Source organism: Pungitius pungitius, chromosome 19 (assembly GCF_949316345.1).
Source record: "Pungitius pungitius chromosome 19, fPunPun2.1, whole genome shotgun sequence".
NCBI lineage: Eukaryota > Metazoa > Chordata > Actinopteri > Perciformes > Gasterosteidae > Pungitius > Pungitius pungitius.
Genome location: NC_084918.1, coordinates 4,355,702 through 4,375,971, shown reverse-complemented (window position 1 = coordinate 4,375,971; position 20,270 = coordinate 4,355,702). Strand labels below are relative to the sequence as shown.

The following is a 20,270-nucleotide window of genomic DNA, read 5'->3' as shown; positions in this document are numbered from 1 at the left end:
ATTGAAGCTTTTAGGCTTGTTTATCCTGCTGCACAGCAAGGAAACATCAGACATGACTTGATTGCAGATTGTAGCCTTTACAATCCACGAGATTGCTCCGGAAGTGCCGTCAACCGTGCACTAAAATCAGACAATACCCGACAGTCATGGCTGCAGGTGCTGCATCAAAGAAGACGTGTTTCCCTCCTCCCTATGATCCCCTTCATGGTTATTTGCTGTAGCAGAGTACCATCTGGTGGTGAACCAATACTACTGCATGAAGAACGTTCTGCTGCCTTGTAATAAATGAAAGGCCGAAAACTCGAGCTCAGTGTGCCGCTGACCCCCCCCCCCCCCCCCATGAGAGACATCTTTATGACGCATCACTTGCGCTCTTTGGTCGCCCGGTTGCAGCAGAAGAGACGAGTTATTCTGAATGGGCTTCATGAATATGGAAACATGCACAAAGAGGTTTAAGGCTCACACGTAGGTTCACCATTTGCAGCACTGTAGGATGCCGTGTGTGTGTGTGTGTGTGTGTGTGTGTGTGTGTGTGTGTGTGTGGGGTGTGTGACAGTGCAGCATTCTGTGCCTGTCCAGGCATGAACAGGGAGTGGACCAACCTTATTTCTGGCTCTCAGTCATTTGCATGCAAGCAGCAGCCTAGTGTAGGTATAGAGGTATATTGCAGCCTGCTGTCATAATTATCCCCAAAAAAGCCTATAAGAGTCTATTTGAATAGGTTTGGCGAAAGCTATCGACTCTGTTGTGAAAAATGACCGGTGCATGATATCTATTGCTGTGATTCCTCCCGCTCATTGAGTCTAATTAGATACTGACTGGCCTTAATGTCCAGTGTAACTAATAGCCATCTGTCATTTTCATTGGGTCTTCCTTTGCTGGCAAGAGCTGCAGTCGGCTTTAACGGCAACAACGACCTTCAGGTTCCATTTAAAATCAATGCCAGTCTGTATAATTTTAGCCTCAATTCGGTTCAAAGTTACATTTTGTTTCTTTGGGCTGTGATGAGTTCATCTTATGGATTTGATCCTTTGATTTTTTTTTTTTACTCCCATCTTCTCCGTACCGCCCAATTTTTGTAGCTGTGTTTTAAGTCCATTCCTGCCTGTAAAGTCCACTAGGATGTTTAATTTAAAGCTTGTTTTCTTACATCGTGGTGGGAAAGTACATCGCAGCTCTCTGACACACACATAAACATTTTTATCTGGCAGGTTATTTTCCAGTTGTGCTGCCTTAATGGAATGAGTTTCGACCCCTTTACTCTGACACGTACGGCCAAAATGTTCCTGCCTGAAGATATGGGACGCTCCCCGGGTTTGTTGTGCAATGAGAGATATGATCTGGAGTGCCAGCATGTAGAACAGTGGGGCCCTGGAGCTATAAGCTTAAATAAAGATAGCTTTATGTGTTTTTCCTACTTAAATATGTCAATGAGGTACTAAAAGATATTTACATTTTTAAAGATATACAAACCTATATCCTATGTTCCCTCTTGGATGGTCTTCAGTCACTGGTCACCTGTTTAACACACTCTGCACGACAGATGGCACAAAAAGCCTGGTCTTGGTCTTCTGCACCTGCGCCGCAGATCAAGTCAACTTTTTTCATGGGGGGGGGGGGGGGGGGGCTGTTTAAGGAACATCCGAGGTGCAGGACGGGCTCGCGTCTCCGTTCATGTTCTATACAGAGGTGAAGAGTGGAGCCAGTCATCTGTTCGCCGGGTCTGTGGAGTGTCATCGTGGATGCGTGAGCAGGGTCAGAGAGACGCTCAAAGACGTGGTGCTTTCAGGGACACATTGGAAAAAAAACACCTCTATCGTGAACTTCTTGTAGCGCAAATGCATTTAATAGCCTCAATGTTGAAAATGACAAGATCGACATACATGCTATGGGGGGTTGTGAAACTATTCGACAAATATGTTTACTAAAGACTAAAGAAAAGGTAAGGCCATTTTCCTTTTATTTTACTCTCCACTGGTCACAATGAAAAATAGGCACGCAAAGTAGAGGAAATGTGTTCTTAAGTAGATAATTGGTTTCTGCACAAACATTCCAGCTCTAATAATATTAGCTAATAAAAATAGGATCTGCAATCTGGTTCCAGCACATGCGATGATGTATAAGCAACGTCAGTTTTGCACTTTGCATGTTCGTTCTTATGATGAAAGGTATCACTTACAGTGTATCCCAGATGAGCAACGCAGTTTTAAACATTTGACTTCGTCTTCATTTGAAGATGCAACAGTGAGAATTTTATGTTGTGCAAACAATGCAGCTAGATTCCCTGTGGTACCCTGGACACCGCCTTTCTTATGTTATTTTGTGATGACTTTATTCACACAGAAATATATTGTTTCAGAATATACACAACGGAAATAACAACTGAAAGGCTTAAAGGTGTTGATTATTAAGTTTGACACGGGGTCCATCATCATGACAAAGCTTTAAGAATAAAAGTAAGTAAAAGTGAGTAAAAATACCGCAGTCTTTTTTTTTGTCACGTATTGATTGTTGGGGTGTTGAACTACAAACCCTCCCGAACCATTTGTTGTTTTTAATGGCTCACATTGCTAAATGTATACGACCCTGACTTTGTACAGGGATCTTTTTTTGTTGTTGCAGTTTCGAGAATCCGACCGGCCTTGAAGGCAGCAGTACCTCAGAAGGCTACACCGTATCGGTTCCTGACGCTACACCACCAGCAGCCGCGGTTCTCAGGAGGAAGACACAGGAATAGCGAGGGAGAAAGAAGAGCCCCCCCACCACCACCCCGCTCGAACGCACTGTTTTTTTGTTTTGTTTTAATTAACAGGTAAGCCCCTCCGTCAAGAGGCGTAAGTTGTAGGTTTAAGCGGCTCCATTGTGTGTAACGTCTCCGTCTCCTGTCGCATCGGGACTCGGTAACGTAAACGCCACTCGTTTGGATGCTGTGGCGTCGCAGCCTCATGCAACAAGATACCAATATATATATATATATATATATATATATATATATATATATATATATATATATATATATATATATATAACTGTCATAAACTAACGTTAATTATGCATCGTTAGGTCCACGCGGATGCGGTGCTCGGTTTGAAGACCCGTCTCAAGATATACGCTCGCTTAAACCTGCTTTTACTCGGCTTCGGCTAGCTGAACGAGCCCAAACATTTCATAACTTAGCAACAGCTAGCTACACCGCGAGCTAACTCAACGGACGTTAACTGTCAAATTATGAATGCCACTTAAACGTTAGCGTTATTTCCCGCTCGGTTCAGACTCAACGCGTTAGCTTAACGGGCTAATATGAGACTAACGATGCCAGTCTAATATTAAAGATAGGACTATTCCCAGAGGGGGTTCTCATTATGCAATATCTTTGCTGTTATGATAATATCAGCACACATGCAAGAAGTCCCCCCCCCCCCCGCCGTGAGGTTGACCCGCATGTTGATGGTGGCTCGTACAAGTTCGACTGGTCCTCGACTTCAATTTGTTTGTTTGCAACTTACGTTAGTTGCACTTTTAGGAGCAAGTTCAACACATGAAATACTATATTTGCAAGTGTGATAAGTGACTGTGAAATAGCCGTTTCATTTATTGCTCTATGGCCGATTCACAATCATTTTAATTTCTATTATCTATGTTTTCTTTGCTGGACTCAACTACAGAAAAAGTAGTAAAAAGTAGCATTTTCTTTTTAAAAACAAAGCAAATGTTTTCGAAGCTGTATTTCTTATGAGTTATTACCATTAAACCAACAGTTTATATGCCAACCTTTGAGTAGCTGTATTTATGTATTATATAGTTATGATGTATTCATCTGATCCTTTGAAGGATCTGTAAGTGATACCGGCCGTGTCCTCTGTGGAGGACCACTTTTGCCAAATAATGTATCCTGCCGAGTGCATTACACTGCTAACAAGGTACTGTTTGCCACATGGTGGTTATTGAACCCCAGCGGCTATTTGATCAAGTTCCCTCACTGATTTCCTCACACATTTAAAATGTGTGACTGGATCCCTCGTCCAAAAGGACGATGCTCATTTTTGTTTACAGTAAACTAACTCTTCTCTTGTGACCAAGGGCCCTTGGAACATGTTTCCGCAAATAGGTGTTAGATAAGTCGTGCGGAGACTCAAATCAAAATGAAACCAAGTTTTTTTTTTTTTTTTTTTGCGATGATTAATGCTGTAATTTGTGATATGCCCTGAACCCTGGTTATCTGGTAATTGCGACATCAAGGAGTTTAGGGTAAGAATGCAAGAGCGAGACTTCTTGGCCAATCACTTCCTGATCAGTTTACTTATTATCTGATTGTGTGCTTATCCTGAGTGATCCAAAACAGCCAGACCCTCTTTGCCAGTAACTGAACTTCAAATCAATAAAGCCTCTTTGATTAGAATCTTGAATCACCTCTGGTTCTCTTTTGAGTCGTCACGGGGTGGACTGACCCACATCTGTTGCTCCCGCCGAGGCACACTCCTCAGGAATCCGGCAGATCTGGGTCAGCGGCGGAAGTCCACCACAAAGGCGTCCTTCTGCACGTACGTGCCGCGGCTCCTCGCGGGTCGGTTGGTTTTTAAGAGGAGACCCAGAGGAAAGTGAACAATTTTCTGGGTCGCCACTGTTCACGTGTAGATTGTGGTCTATATTCGGGGATGGAAAAGAGGTCATTCTTACAGCGAGGGCTGTAAATGGTGGAAATTGAGTCAATGAGGGGCATTGGGAGTTGCGAAAGACGGGAGTTAAGTGCCTGGGCCGTGTCTCAACGAGGAGTCCGTTATTGGCACTGCCATGTGCCAACCCCCCCTCCATGCCCCTCCACACGCTCACAACAGACACAAACACAATCTAACTGCAAAGGCCACAGGTTATAAATAGTAAACAAACAGGACACAGTTGAGTCCCTGCGTAAGTTGCCCTCACGGGTTCCTTTACCATTTTTAGTTCGATGGCCAAGGTGTCTCTCCATTAGTTAGCGGCCGCCTGTGGTTTTCCTCTGCATTTTCCTCCTCGTTTCGGCCGGCCGGTTGCAGAATGTTGGATCTCGCCTCTCTGTTTTAAAGAGAAGTGCGTGCCTTGGGTAGAACTTGGAGGGGAGAAATATAATGTGACCACCTTCCACCGCTGGACACACAAGGACGATGTGTTGGAGAGAAGGTGTCGTCCACTGGGACGGGTAGGAACGCAGCGTTTCCCCTAGTTTGACTCCCTTTGGCTCGGCAGAGTTCACGTGAAAACGATCCGCTGCATTGCACTTATTTAAAAACACAATGGCGAGAGGAAAACGTGTTTTTTATGATCCCCAAGTTTTCTATTAACAGACAGGGGCAGTCTCTTGTTGCAATGTTTCCTTTTGTGTCCGGAAACTGTCAATCGGAGGAGGAAATGTGATATTCTAACCATATTGTTTCCTCTTGCTGCAGCTACAGTTTTTTTGTGGTGTGATATCTTAATATCCAACTCTAGATGCAAAATAAGAAGAGCTGATTGTGTTCTGATGATTTTCCCCCAGACCTGTTCAGTCTCGTTTTTTTTCTTCAGAAGCCAAGCTTCATAACTTCAACATTGGGTCATGTTCAAGAAATGCGTCACAGTCTTTATGGCTGTATCCACAAACCGTGATTCATGTTTGTTTTCTTACTGCCTGGGGGGTGAACACCAGTTTACGATGTAATTTGGCTTGGCTTCTATTAGCTTAGCTGTCCTCCTCCCTGCGTCTCTATTTCAGTGCAGTTGATTACATTGGTGTGTACTGCCACCCCGTTTAATGCCGTTGCCCCCTCCCGTTGACCTCTGGGGTCTGGAGGGGAGATATCCCGCCCGCCACACATGGCCACGGTCAGTCGCAGTTTGTTGGGCCGTCCGAGCAAACTTGTCTTAACGTAACTTCCTCTTCTTTCCGCAGAGACAACCCTCACACGGGACGGCAAGTAGAAACTCACACAGCCATGCTGGAGTATTACCAGACATTAGGAGTCCAGAAAAATGCAACGCAAGAGGACATTAAAAAAGCGTAAGTGCCCCCGAGTGTTTTTCTGCTCCATTTTGCCCGAGATTGTTGCTAAATGTGGCCCACTCAAAGGGGTGTAACAGGTTAATTATATCCTCCCTCTGGCTGTGTAAACAGACACAAGGAGAGAAAACAGAGAGGCTGCAATGCAGAAAAGTTTCCACTCTTCTCCCTGTAACCTTCCCTGTGTCAAATACCTTCCCTTTTACACTCCCCACACGCAGATCTCCCACTCAACAGGAGAAAAGCAGGTATTTTAGATAACGCAGCAAATCACTCAGTGGCATGAAATTATGTGAGAAATGATGAACATCAAATCAACCAGTGGATCCGATCTGCAGAGGTTAGAAAGATAGCGAATGCGGAGCGTCTGCCATCTCTACGCGCACCAGTTATTGGCAGCCCAAGTCAAATGTTATCTCCACCGAGACCGGCCAGTAAGTCACATCTGCAGACGTGGACGACACAAACCCTTCACCGCGGGAGGAGCCGTGTTCCCCGTGTGTCCGCTGGCGGCCGGGCCTAGAAACAAAGCGCTGATGCAGCGTCAGCCGGCGAGCGAGCCTCGCGTCAGCCGAGTGCGGGCTGTCTTATGTTATGTGTTATTTCCACCGGGGGGGGGGGGGAGAGACAATGTAGGCATGTATGTGTTTGTGATGTGTGTGCATACAGGGGTGTCTGTGTGTTTGGTGTAGGCATAGTTGCAACCCTAAAAAAAGACCTGAATGTGTTTCTAATGTGGGGGGGGTGTCCACTATACATGCATACACATTTTCCACCTCCCATTACTGTATTAAGAACTGACAACCCCCCTCCACCTCCCCACCCAGGAATATTTACAGTGTACGCCAAACATTGCGCGTTTGTCCATGTATGTTGATGTGAATGTCCGCATTTAAACTTCATGGCCTTTGTGCTTCAGTTACAGAAAATTGGCGTTGAAGTGGCATCCAGACAAGAACCCGGACAACAAGGAGGAAGCGGAGAAAAGGTTCAAAGAGCTTTCAGAGGCGTATGAGGTGCTCTCAGATGGTGAGCTTTGTTCTGTGGATTAATGTGTGACATGTGTCATTCATCAAATGTGTAAAGCAGATCATTTCAGACCTGAACCTGTTTCTAAGTTGATGCAAACAGCAGAGCGATGCACACATGAACACAACAGAAGCTTGTAACATTTTAATTTTATTATCACAAACTACAAGTCCGTTATGTTCCTCACATCCAGTCTGGGGAAGCATGTGTTGCTGCAGTAAGGAGTGTTTATACCCAAATTAGTGGGTCCATAGTCCTCAGGAATCAGGAATCGTTTATTGCCATTATATGTTAGACATACATGGAATTTGACTTGGCGGTTGGTTCATGACGAAAGACAGTCCAATAATGGACAACAGACAATGTAATGCAGCAATAAGATAAAAGTAAAATACAAATATAATAACGTATAGCTATAAAGATAAAATAAAAAATAAAATGTTGCAGGTTTGAGTTTTACTTTGTGTTTCACTTTTGTTTTTTCGTGTTTTTCCGTCCCTTCGGACTCAAGGAGGAACTAGTGAGAACTTTGTGGTCAAGGTCATTGTGACACATGATGACGGGGGGGCCGACACTTTGGGGCAAGCAGGCAGAAAGTGCAGATTTTAACTTAAAGGCGTAGTTAATTTGATGCTAATTGAGGATTAAAATAAAACAAAATCTCCCTTTGTTGGTTTGTTTAATCTGTTTCATGCAAAGTCTTTCTTTTCCCACAACAGAAAGCCAGAGGAACACTTACGACCGATACGGCAAAGAAGGTCTTTCAGCAGCAGGAGGAGGAAGAGGAGGTCGAGGAGGAGGTAAGGAGACCACTTCCAAAATAACAAAATATTCGATGATGGAGATAGGATTTCAGTAGTCAAGTAGAGAAGCCTGATGAGGATTGAAAGTAAGTTCATGATTTAGTGGCTGTGGTTCTCAAACTATTGTGAGAGTTATCTAACCATCAGCAATAACATTTATGTTTTTATTATTCAAATTAAGCTGTTGTGTTTATGTTTTATGACATGCATGACTCATGTATTTTATGAGCTTTTATATTGTGTTTTACAGGGGGCCATTATGAACACTTCGGTGGCGGCGGTTTCACATTCCGAAATCCCAACGACGTTTTCAGGGAATTCTTTGGCGGCAGAGATCCATTTGCAGATTTCTTTGGTGAGTGTGTTTTCAATAAATGTTTTCAGAAAGATAAAAGAAAGGAAAAACCCAAAGAGTCATAAGAGTGCAGAGAAGGCAAAGGTTATTATTAGCCGCATCATTTCATGCGATCAAAAAATGCACGCAGACGAGAGAGAAGAAGAACAAGTTGACATTTCTATTAGTGTGTCTGTTAGCTAGCAGCCCCCGCTGTGTAGAAGGGTCGGAGACTGAGCATCAGGACCAAGAAAACATTCTGTGAAGCTTCGCGCTAATCCGCCACAGCGCACGCAGAGCGCTCCTCACGTCCGGAGGTCGTCTGCCACTAAATGTCACATGTCGTCCGACTCTTTAGTTGAGCTACGTAGCCTTCAGCTACTACTTTAGAAACAACACTAGATACTACTAAATACAAATAAAGAAATGGATGAAATACCTAAAGGCATCTGAAGTTGCATCCTAAAAATAAACTGTTTTTAGTGAATTAGTTTTAGATTTCATCTGATCTTACAAAGACATGTTTCATCTGAAACGTCTGAAACAATTAAACAATCTGTGCAGGGTGAACTATTAAATAATAAAATAAATTGCCAAACATTCATAGATTTATTTTTTATTTTTTCATGTGTGTTGAGAGGATTTTATTTTTTCCCCCACTTTGTTTCTTAAATAAACAACGAGAATATAAAAAAGAATTTAGGCTAAAAATAGCCGTTAGTGGTAACCCTACATTTTGTCTTAATCTGCCTATTATCGTGGACACAACAGAGCGGTTGCAGCTCTCTATGCTCTTACACCGCTGGTAATGCGCTGTGGCTGTTGATCACTAATTGTTCTGTCCGTAGTGAAGGGACTTTTAACGTCTGGCCCGGTTGTCCGGGTTCAGCTGAAGGCTGATTGGGAGGCGTGTGTAGTTCACCCTGTGGAGCTCTAAATATGGAGTTCAGACGCAGGCTGAGGATGGATTTGAACGTCTACATCACTCAAATGGAATGCTTTCAAAAATAGCTTCTGTATTAAAACAAAAGCAGATGTAATAAGGCTGTGTGTGTGTGTGTGTGTGTGTGTGTGTGTGGGAGCACACGTAAAACATAGTGCGACACAAACACTCATATGACTTAAAGTTGTTGAAAGTAACTGTAATCTAATACCTGAGTTATTGGAAATGTGCTAAAGAAAGGTGGAAGGGTGTGTGTTACTGAACTCAAACTTGTTGGGAAATTAAAATAATTATTTTTATAAGTGTTTTTTCCCGATAAACTTGCATGTGGTGGTAACATGGAGACGATGAGGTGACGCAGCGCAGCTGTTGCTGTTTATTCCCTGTGCTCGCAGCACTTCGCTGGGATTTTTCAAAGTGCTTCTTGTGTACTGAAGAGGGTAGAGTTCAAGTTCCATTTCCAATGGGGATGACCTTTTATTTTTTTCTGCTTAATTGGTTCGCAACAGGATACGTGCATCCGCCCTGACGAATTTTCTTCAACTATACTTAGTGTAGATACTAAGAACTGTTTTTCCTCGGGGAGATCTAAATAAAGAAGCTTTTTGATTTGACTTTCCTCAAGAGGGCAGCCGCAAAAAAATACGTTTCAAATGTGTTTTTAAAATCCCGACCGGCCTCCCGTCGCGACCGTCTCAGTGAGCAGCAGCTGGTCTTGTAGATCTGTCACTCACACAGCCACCTCAGAGCGGACGGAGGCGTGTGTGCGCGCGCGCGTGTGTGTGTGTGTGTGAGTGTGTGTGTGCGCGTGTTTATTTGTGTTTGTGGGCTCTAGAGACAAACACAGATTGACCCGATGGCGGTGTCTCAGTTTGAGAGAGCAAACCTTCTCATTCTGAAAGGAACGCGTGAAGGAACGGCATCAGTAGATTTTACACGCATGTGTTGTTTGAAGTACTGCAGAAACACACAGTGATATTCCTCCTGTAAGTGACGTACTGTCCTGCTCTAACCCTTCAAATCATCCTCTGCTATTACACCAGGTTTTAAAGGTGTGCCAGAGTCCTCCCTGATCTGCTCTCTGTGCTCGAGAGGTCTCACACAGTTCCGTCAGAGTGCCGTGACCTTTTCATCTCTTTGTGTACACCAGCACGCTGTTTTTTTCTCTTTAAGAGCTGAGCTGTTTCTTCTTGCTTCCTCTTTGAGGTAAACCGACAGTAATGCAGTTACAACAGCGATGGGGGGGGGATTCTTTTACTTAAAGCTTTCTTTCCGAGGGAACAAACGAAGGCTTCTCGTCGCTGCTTACGATCGACGCTGGAGGAGGAACCGGTGCCAGCGATCCAGCTTCGTCCCGCCGGGTCGACCCAGATCGGCAGCTTGCAATTAGCAGCACGTCCGCAGGGCTTTAGGGGGAGAATCGGTGGGGGCCACTTTGACAGTTGAGACTGTTCCAGAAGTTACAAACTCAATGCGCGTTTAGGAAGCTGTGTCTTAAAGCTGCTCAAATCCGTTATGTCCACATCAACAGTGGATCAAACGCACATTCATCCATCCATTGAATCTTCTTTGCATATATGCTGCATGTGCAAGAACTGAAACAAAAAGGTCCAACCTTCCGTGCTTATGCATAGAACGAGCTGAAAGTCCAAAAGACAAAAATCTTTACTGTCTGCTATGTTCCCCCCCCCCCCACAGATGAGGACCCATTTAACAACTTCTTCGGAGCCAGTCACGGTCGCCATGGGGGTGCCTTCCAAAGCCGGATGGGGGGCTCGCACTTTGGTTTTGGGGGCTTCCCGGCGTTTGGGCCTGGCCTCTCAGGTTTCAATTCAGGTCCACACATCCTAACAAATGGCTCCACATTTTACCCGACTCGTCATGAATTCCATGTTTGCTGCGTTCTTTCTTGACGGTGTTGCTCTTCCACAGGTTTTAGCCCCTTTGGAGAAATGGGCGGAGGGGGATTGACCTCCTTCTCCTCTTCGTCGTTTGGCGGAGGCGGCGGCGGCGGCGGCGGCGGAATGGGTAACTTCAGATCTGTGTCCACCTCCACCAAGTTCATCAACGGCAGAAAAATCACCACAAAGCGGTAAGGAAAGGGCCAATCTCCGACTCTCCGCGTGATCTCTCCCCCAGTCTGACCTCCAGAGGTCTGCTCGTTTGTGTTTCTCACAGGATCGTGGAGAACGGCCAGGAGCGGGTGGAGGTGGAGGAGGACGGTCAGATAAGGTCTCTAACAGTTAATGGTAAGGAGCAGCTCCTAAGACTGGGGAACAAGTAACTATATCGCCTCAACATTTGACCCGTGTACAGTTTTCACACTCGGAAAGAACTCGGTGACTATGTTTGGTCTCTCTTCTCTCCTTCCTCCCGCATCTCATTCCAGAAGGACAATTTTTCTCATATTAGCTTAAACTGCGAAGGAGGTGAGAGAGACGTCATCGTAATTGTACATTTGTATTTATTCCATTATTGTTATGGTGGGGGACTCTTGTTGGGCTCTTTTTTTGTTTGATACAGAAATGTAGTTGTGCTCTATATTTCTGCCATAAGCACAACGTTGGGGACGTGCTTTTATATATTTCTCCTTTGCGGTGGAAGTTGTATTTCTTTTTGTTGCTGGAAAAACAAGATGCTGTAAGATCAGATTAAAGCATGTGACTTTTGTTCTTTTCAAATGACCAATTTAACAAGTGAATGAATAAAACTTAACCACTTTGCCCTAATGTCTTGAATTTCACCTTGCTGACCTGTTTGTTGCCTTGTTCACGCGTGTGTACCATGAATGACGTGGATCATTAATAAGTAATAAGCATTTGTCTTACTTTAACTCTTGTCTGTGTATTTGGGAAACCCACATTATGTCTGTTTGTTTGAATTATTTTTGCATGATTGCTGAGTTCAGGAGGCTGCTTTTTATATTTTCACTTTAACAATGTAAGCAGCTAAAACCATTAACTCTGACGCACAACTCTGTTACCGGACTGACAGGGGACTTTTCATTCTTTGTAAAAAATAAAAAGTTTAGGTTTCAATAAACTTCAGTTTGTTGATCTTGGTGGAAAGTCGCAGTCACCTGGTGTCTTTGAATGGCTTCTTTTCATCACCCTCTTCCTGGGTGTGTAGTATGAGGTGTGTGTGTGTGTGTGTGTGTGTGTGTGTGTGTGTGTGTGTGTGTGTGTGTGTGTGTGTGTGTGTGTGTGTGTGTGTGTGTGTGTGTGTGTGTGTGTGTGTGTGTGTGTGTGTGTGTGTGTGTGTGTGTGTGTGTGTGTGTGTGTGTGTGTGTGTGTGTGTGTGTGTGTGTGTGTGTGTGTGTGCGCCTTCTTTTAACCCTGCTTCACAAAAACGCAATAAAGGAAACCACAGCGGCTGCTTCTTTAGGTACACTTACAGCTCACAGTGTGTGTTGTTTTAACCTCTTAATGTCTGGTGACTCACATTAGGGCTTGGTCACTTGTGTGTGTGTGTGTGTGCACTAAAAATAAATGCTATTCATATAACCCATAACAATCATGGTGGAAATGCACTTGCAGCAAAGACACAGCTGTATCCTCAAACCCCAAATGTGCTGTAGGTATTCTCCACCAGGTGAGAAGGCAACGACAGGATTCATGTGACTCCCGCCGATTTAGGGTTGCTGGGTGGTACGAAAGCTCGAGGGGGAGGGAGGGATATTCTTTTTCATCTGTTGTGATGGAAGGGGTGCTTGTGCAGTCCTGTTGCTAGGTGACACAGCAGGCCCGCGCTCAGTCTCCACTGCTTACATAGTCTGTCGCTTCCCCCATCGCTGGAATCGTGATGGGTAAATTAAGGATGTGTGTGCGTGTGTTGTAGATGGGGATTAATACTAACTAGCGATAAGCTGCAAAATATAATTACAAATAAAACCATCATCTTAGAGTCAGTACAAATGGGTCTGCATTAGATTTCCACGTCATCAGTGGGGAGCAGTTGAATAGGCGATGTTAGACGTTTTGTTATTGGTGCAATAGCTCCCTCTGCTGGGTTCTGGGGTTACATGCTAGAGCCACATCCAGAATACATAGTGACATTATATATATATATTATAATAGTGAAATTAATTTGGGAAATCTTAGGTACGACTGCAATGTAGTCAGGGAGTTGGCTTTGGTCTTCAACTTTACCTCGTTTTTGCCCATATTCGTTTCCATTTAGTTCAGTGTCTGATCGCAAGACAACTTCACTATCCCAAATGTATTCTCTCTGGGATTATGCTCCCTTAATTATGAGGAGCTTCTGCCTTTGAGAGGGTGGGTGTTACTTTTTTCCTAACTGGACAAACATCCCAGCACCATTATACTTATCCTCCTGTGTGAGTTCCCAATCCTTTTTAAGAGAGCTGTACAGTCAAGTAGTTAACGTCAAATACGTTTTATGGGGTGAGTAAAATCAGAACTCTTAATTATGTCCCTCAAAAGAAGATTCCAAAGTTTCTGCTACGAACCAGACATCACGTGGCCACTGGGGGGCGCTGTTTGTGCACCAAAGACAGCCTGACATTGTTTTGGCCAGTGATGATGACACCATAGAGTGATGAGTAGGATAATTTTACAAGCTACATCCATAGAAACATTATTTTTCTACTAAATATATGCAATTCACTTTATCAATAGTTATTAAATTAGTTCTTAGATTTTCTGCTAGAAATATCGTCCCGTATCCTCTTCTATATTCCAGTATACAACACTCAATACTGTGATTTCCTCATTTTATGAAAGATGACATTCGGTCTGCAGAGGACACCCCCCCCCCCCCCCCCCCCCACCAACCACCCCTCTTGTCTGGCCCCTTTATGAACCGTGGCAAAGATAAGGTGTGTCCCTACCGGCTGTATCTCACATCAGCGCGACACCCGTTGTCTTAAACCAAGTCGAAGGTGGCCTGTTGAAAATAATGTGGTCCACAGTTAGAGTTGTCATGTTGGTTTAGCCTCCTGAGCAGTGGTTTATTTTCTCCACCAGCCGGCTGCATGCGAGGCCGCTTCTGTCTGTCACACAAAGCTTGTGTGTGCGTGCGTGTGTGTGTGTGTGTGTGTGTGTGTGCGTGTTCAGGTGTTCAGGTGTTTGTGCACATGTGCACGCTCCCGTGTATCGAAGAGCTTTTTAGAGATTCAAACGGCATTGTTTAGCCTGGAGACAAATGACAGGCACTCTCAAGACAATAGCTGCAAATGAGACCATCCAGAACCGTGTTCACTGCTTTTCAAATTAACTCTCGTGATTCAGGAGATAAAAAGGCCGCCTATACGAGCATTAAAAGATCTCATTATCATCAGTGCACTTTGATGTTGTCTTTGTGTAAATTAATTAACTGATGATGGATTATGCGACCTGATAGCAGAAGGAGTCTTATCGCCCAGGTAACCCGGCCTATAATAGCCCCAAATATTGATCCTTCGGAACACGAGTGCACGAGTGTGGAGTCACATACAAGGTTGCCTTAATCCAGCTGAGTGGATCACCAGATGAATGCAAATTGGGATTAGTTACTTTTTCCAGAGTTGGATAGAGAACAAGTAGCTCTGTGTATTCAATTTAAAAAGCTTATTTCAAAGTTCACACAGAAATTTGGGACTAAATCACTTTTTTTTCCCTCTTCACCGTGTAAATAAACCACATACGGCAATAACACTCAGCCAATTTCGACCTTGACACAATCGAGAAAGCATTTGAGACAAAGGAATCGACTGCGGGCATAATGGAGGTCCTGCAGTAATAAGATGCCCATTGAAGGAGAATTGAAATCTGGAGATGTCTTTATCTCCGTGTGAAGCGGAGCACACGCGGCCCGGCCTTGATTGCCTGAAAACCCCTTCAGCTCCTCCTGAAAGCATCTCTCCCCTCGAAAATGTCACGTGAGGCCCGGCAGCAGAGATGTACGTTAATGAATAAAATAACGATATGTTTATGTTGCGGGGGGGTTCTCCCACAGGTGTTCAGCAGTACGTCAAACAAAGCTGTCGCGTCTCTAATGACTTGTGATGTGCTGAAGGCCGGGCTGCTACAAACCGCGCGTGGGTTTTTAAATGCTGCCGCAGATCGTCCTCTAAATGGGGAGCAGGTTCAGCACGGCGAGCATCTGGCCCCCTTTTCTTCTCCTCTCCACCGCCTTAATTACACAACACAATGGCGATGAGATCAGCTTGTAATCTCGCAGCATAAGTCTCCCCCCCCCCCCCCCCCCACACACCCCTCACCCCTCTATAGCCTGCCTGCCATTAATTCAATATAAATGTAAATGACCTGGAGAAAAGAATAACCAAATCTCATTTTATTTACATGACTAATCACAATAAAGTCAGGCAGATGAAATATTAATTAAATATATGGTTGCCATTTGAAGGCAGGGGGGGTGGGGGGGGGGGGGGGGGGCTTTATGTCACCTTAGGGACTCTTTCAACTTCTTGTTTTTATATTATCTTTGTTTCATGTTGGTAACATCAATAGATCTATTCATCTTTGCACTTGTGCTCAACTTGCTGTAGTAGATGTGTGTTTTTCTCCTGATTGTGTTCACTCTGCCAAGGGCACCGCCAGGAAATAGCTTTTCCTTTTCCAGGTGATTTTTGAATGTTTTTTTTTGGTTTTGCACAAAACAAAACGTCAAAAGGCAGAAGACCTTTCACCGATAAATAAATATTTTATATAAATATTTATTTTAAAAAGCTGTTGGGTTTAGAACCTTCGGCCAGACGGCGTTTGTTGGTCAGATTCATCCCCCCCCCCCCCCCCCCCACCCCCACTCTGCTCTGCCCGCAGACACGGCGCCCCAAGGCCCCCCGGAGGACGAGTGTCGTCGGCGCAGACAGAACGCGCTGCCGGGCCTGGGCCTGCACCAGCGCTACCTGCGGAGCTCCGCTCAGAACCCCCCGGAGGAGGAGGAGGAACACGGCCCGCAGAGCTTGGGACTAACGAGAGGTGCTCCCACCCCGCCGCCCCCCCGCCGCCGCCGCCACGCAGCTGATTAATTCCCTCCTTTTTAGAGAGCGGCGTCCTAATAAGCGGAGCTAATTTGTCCTCCTTTGTGTCCGGCGGGGGCCAGCACAAAAAAAGGGGGGGGGGGGGCCCGGGCCCCGGCGAGGAGTGGCGCGTGTGATTGGCAGATGTAAACACAGAGGACGTGGGGGGGGGGGGGGGGGTGTTGATTAGGCGGCGCTCTTGTTCCACGCCGCAGTAACGGCCCGGAGGTCAGAGGTCGCCCTCTGTTTTCCTTCAGAGGGTCGAAAAGTCGCGCAGAAAAGCGGAGCAATTATCTGCGGCACGCGGCCGCGGGTCGCGCAGGTTGTTTTTGTAACAGAAGCTTCGTTGGAGATGCAGAGGACCTTTAATTTCACTGTGCGCACTTCCTGCTGCCGACGTAAACAAAGGCCCTAATTCTCTGTCTGAGAGAATGTCTCAAGCTGCTCACGTTCTGGTTCTGGCTGCATGCGTTTTTAAACACTTTTACAAGCTGTGACAAATAGTTTATAGAAGTAGTTCATTTACTGATGATTTATGAATGAGCTACAAATCACTAATGAGAACAACATTTTGGCTACAGGTGTTTATTATGTTAATCCTCTTGCTTAACACTTATTACTTATTTTTAGCTGTTAAATTGACCTTGAAGGCCAGTTGGTTTTTGACCTTTGGTAAACGGGCAGCAGGACGTCTGCACCACAGTCAATGCATCAACATTTATTTACCATCAAATACAGCCGTGTGCACATATTGCTTTAAAAAGTGAGAAGCATTTTAGTTGATTTATAGCATTCTTGATTGATCATAGATGTTTTGCCCTTTTATCCAGGCTCACGGTTTCGCTAATTGGCCCCTGAGACTAATGTCATGTTTGACTAACTGCGGCGTAGTTTCATCAGCCACGGATTGTTTTCACAACCCGGCAACCCCAAGTAGGTTTTTATTATTGTCTCATGACTGGTATGGTGAACGTGCTCTTTTATTTTGCAGGGCACATGGACACGAAGAGGAAGAAACTGTGGCTAAAGGACGCAGAGTCCAAAAAGAAAAGGGCTCCTCGTCTCTTCCCTCGTTTCGGTGGACTTGGTGCCTTTTATTAAACAACCTCAGGCCAACATCTACACACACACACACACACACACACACACACACACACACACACACACACACACACACACCGACAAGCAAACAAACAAACAAACAAACATGTACCTGTTGGCAGACGTACCACAAACCATGTGCAGGCATTAGTTCACCACTGCTACGTTTCAGAGGCCCGACACCCCCCCCCCCCCCCCCCCACTGCTGCGTCGTGTCACCCGGTGCACATCAGCAGCCGCGCATGGCGTCACTCCTGCCCCCTGCAGTAACGAGCGGCGGCCCGCAGAGACCCCGCTTCAATGCTTCGTTGTATCTACAATACATTTTTTAGTAGCTAAGCTTTTGCTATTGCTGTAATTATTGTGGGCGGGCTCTGGGGATGGATCGGAACTGTGATTAATCTCCTACGATGGGACTGTGTTTTTTTTTTTTTGCAGCAGCAGCAGCAGCACACTGTTTTGAGAAAGTGTGTTTGAAAGATTTCCGGTGGAAGGAGAATCACAGCAGTAGCCTTGCTTATGCTGCATTGATAGCGTGTAGCATGTGAGAAGAGCTGAAGGCTCAAGCTATTTAGTGGATCCCTTCAATGGGGGAGACACGGAGGGAGAAGGATGCGTTGTGAGGGAATGTGAGAGCAAAGCAGGATGAAAGCATTGAAGAGTGAGGTTTATTATGAGCATGAATGTCCAGTCCTTCATCACACATACATGAAAACTCTGTTCTTACCACTACTCCAACAGGGTGAAAAAAAAGCTATGCCCTCCCAGTTATTACTTTTCTATTTGTAGGATTCTTTGTACTGAGTAGATTCAGCAACATGTTAACCTTCCATGGGTGTTTTTGTAAAATATTTTAAAAAACAGAATGTGGTTTTTCCTCATCTGAATTGTCCTTAACATTACTGTAAGTGCAAATGTAGAAATGTTCATTTTTTTTATGGACTCCTACCAATAAATGCGAATACATACTCTCCTGGGGAATCCGGATGTTATCGCATCATATCATATGTATGTCATGTATTTTACATGACTTTATAAGTTCTAGTTGTGTTATACCATGCATAAATAACAAGTGACCCAAATGAGACACTTGGGATCGGTTGTCACCTGCTGATTTGGCTTAAATATATACGCAACATGGAGACATGGAGAAACACTAGCTTTTAAGTCCAAAATTCACTATTGGTTTTACCTCGGATTTGGTCTCGAGCCACTCTGGCAACTCTTAATGATCCTATCGTGTTTATTCTTTGTTTCCGTTGCCAGGTCACCTGAGCCGCAGTCTCTCTTTCCTTTAGTGAATGTTCCGTACCGACTGCTCTCCTCGAGCACGGTAATTGAATTGAAGCAGAGACAAAACACCCTGGATTTTCCTGTCACATGGGCAGAGCCCTGCGAGGAGCAGTTTTTTTTCTCATTTTATTTTGAATGAGCCTGCAGTGTTTTGTATTATTCATATGGCAGAATGAATGCATGTGACACAGCTGGCCTCTAAGGGTTTAATTAAACAGTGTCGAGGCAGTGGACCATCTCCATCCATCGCTTTGCTTCCACAGCCTCCCGAAGTTGTTACACAACTGTTCCTGACCGGGTTCCTATTGACCTCCTGTCGAAAAGCACATCGCCGGCTCACTGACACGCTCCCTAATATAATAGTAATGTTCCAAATAACAGATAAATAGATTTTTTTTGTTCTAATCATAAAGAGAAGTGTAATTTAAGAATTGTGGTCTGGATTTGTAATCTTAAGTAAAGACACATTAGGAATACCGTATTTAAATGGCGCACAATGAGCTAAAAGCAGCAATAAATCCCAAAATTAAAATATTTGTTTAGTCTAGAAAAATCAGCATGAAATAGACAAAGTAGGCCGTTTTGATTATAGAACACGGTTGGTCACTTGTGTTGTCACACACATTGTGCGCGCTTTATTGGCCATTGGCCAACAAATGTATGGTTCCGGTTGATTAAATGAATCTAATTGTGATTTTGATTCAAACACAGATGCGTTTTTCTCACCAGCAGCACCTGATCGATGCAGAAACTGTCCACAAATTCCTTGTGTAATCAAACCAAGCTTGGAACAGTTGTGACTGCGGGGAGGATTTCTTTCTTACTTACCAACTATTGTTGTGCTCAAGGACTTAAGACTTAAGTGAATTAAATAAACATGCTCGAGTCAAAGAAGGAAGGGGTTTCTCAATCCATTTTTACAGAATGATTTGGCTACCCGACGACATTGGAATCAGATTAAAAACAAGACAAACAAAGTGAGACTAAAGGCCACCTGGGTGCTTTATTTTGGAACAGCTGTCAGACAGGGATTTAGGTCGGGCTAAATTGGACTGCGATCTATTCAAGAGTGCACTCAGCAGATCAGGAGAGAGGGAACATCATAGCAAGGGAGACAGAAAGGAGCAGAGATGTAAGTACACCATATTTGACCAAACTCTTCGCAAAGCTCGAGCTTTACAATGCCTTTGAAACATTTTTGGGGGTCAAGTTATTGCATAGTATTTCATAAAAGCAAAAATCGTACAGTATGTCATGGAACATTATGTAATGAATGTAAACCTCAGAAAGGGGCCTCTGTGAAAGCATTTGGTTTGGTGATGAAATTGTTTTGTATGTGACCTCCTGGCCATCTTTACCCCTTCTTTAGCTTAACAAAGGCCATTGAATGAGAAAATAAAAGACAAGAAGTCACTTTTCTCAAATGTCGGGTGTTAACTTTGGGATGGAAAAAAAAAACATGGTTGTGTTTCGCTGCTGACAATCTACAAGAAACACAACGGCCCGCTGATTGAGCCGAGCTCTTTCCCACAAAAAAAAAGTGCGGATTCCGACTGTGAAACAATATAGAAAAAAAATCTACAGACCAATTCAGTGAAAAGAATTGCCCCCCCCCCCCTGCTGTGAGCAATCAGCACACTCTTGTGGGACATCATACCCTCAGTGAGATTAAGAAATGACAGGAAATCTTAAGCAGTACATCTACGCACCACATGAAGAAAGTAGTGATGTATGACGTACACATTTGTGCTGTTTTTAGATGCTTTTAATAT

The 20,270-nt window shown here is 44.4% G+C and overlaps 1 protein-coding gene across 4 annotated transcripts; it reads left to right on the top strand.

The window, feature by feature from the left end:
* Positions 1-2,627: 2,627 nt before the first annotated feature.
* On the top strand, positions 2,628-18,178 carry dnajb6b (DnaJ heat shock protein family (Hsp40) member B6b). Of its 4 annotated transcripts, none has more exons than XM_037456218.2 (10): positions 2,628-2,812; positions 5,906-6,013; positions 6,933-7,042; positions 7,762-7,842; positions 8,096-8,200; positions 10,821-10,958; positions 11,055-11,214; positions 11,301-11,371; positions 15,905-16,063; positions 17,096-18,178. In XM_037456218.2, exons 2-10 carry the CDS (start codon positions 5,949-5,951, stop codon positions 17,203-17,205), a joined length of 999 nt encoding a protein of 332 aa, XP_037312115.2. In that variant the 5' UTR covers positions 2,628-2,812; positions 5,906-5,948; the 3' UTR covers positions 17,206-18,178. The 4 variants fall into 4 exon arrangements, with proteins under 4 accessions (XP_037312115.2, XP_062415180.1, XP_062415182.1 ...); XM_062559196.1 differs by lacking the exon at positions 2,628-2,812 and adding an exon at positions 5,036-5,176; XM_062559198.1 differs by lacking the exons at positions 2,628-2,812; positions 15,905-16,063; positions 17,096-18,178 and adding exons at positions 5,045-5,176; positions 11,512-12,184.
* Positions 18,179-20,270: the final 2,092 nt, after the last annotated feature.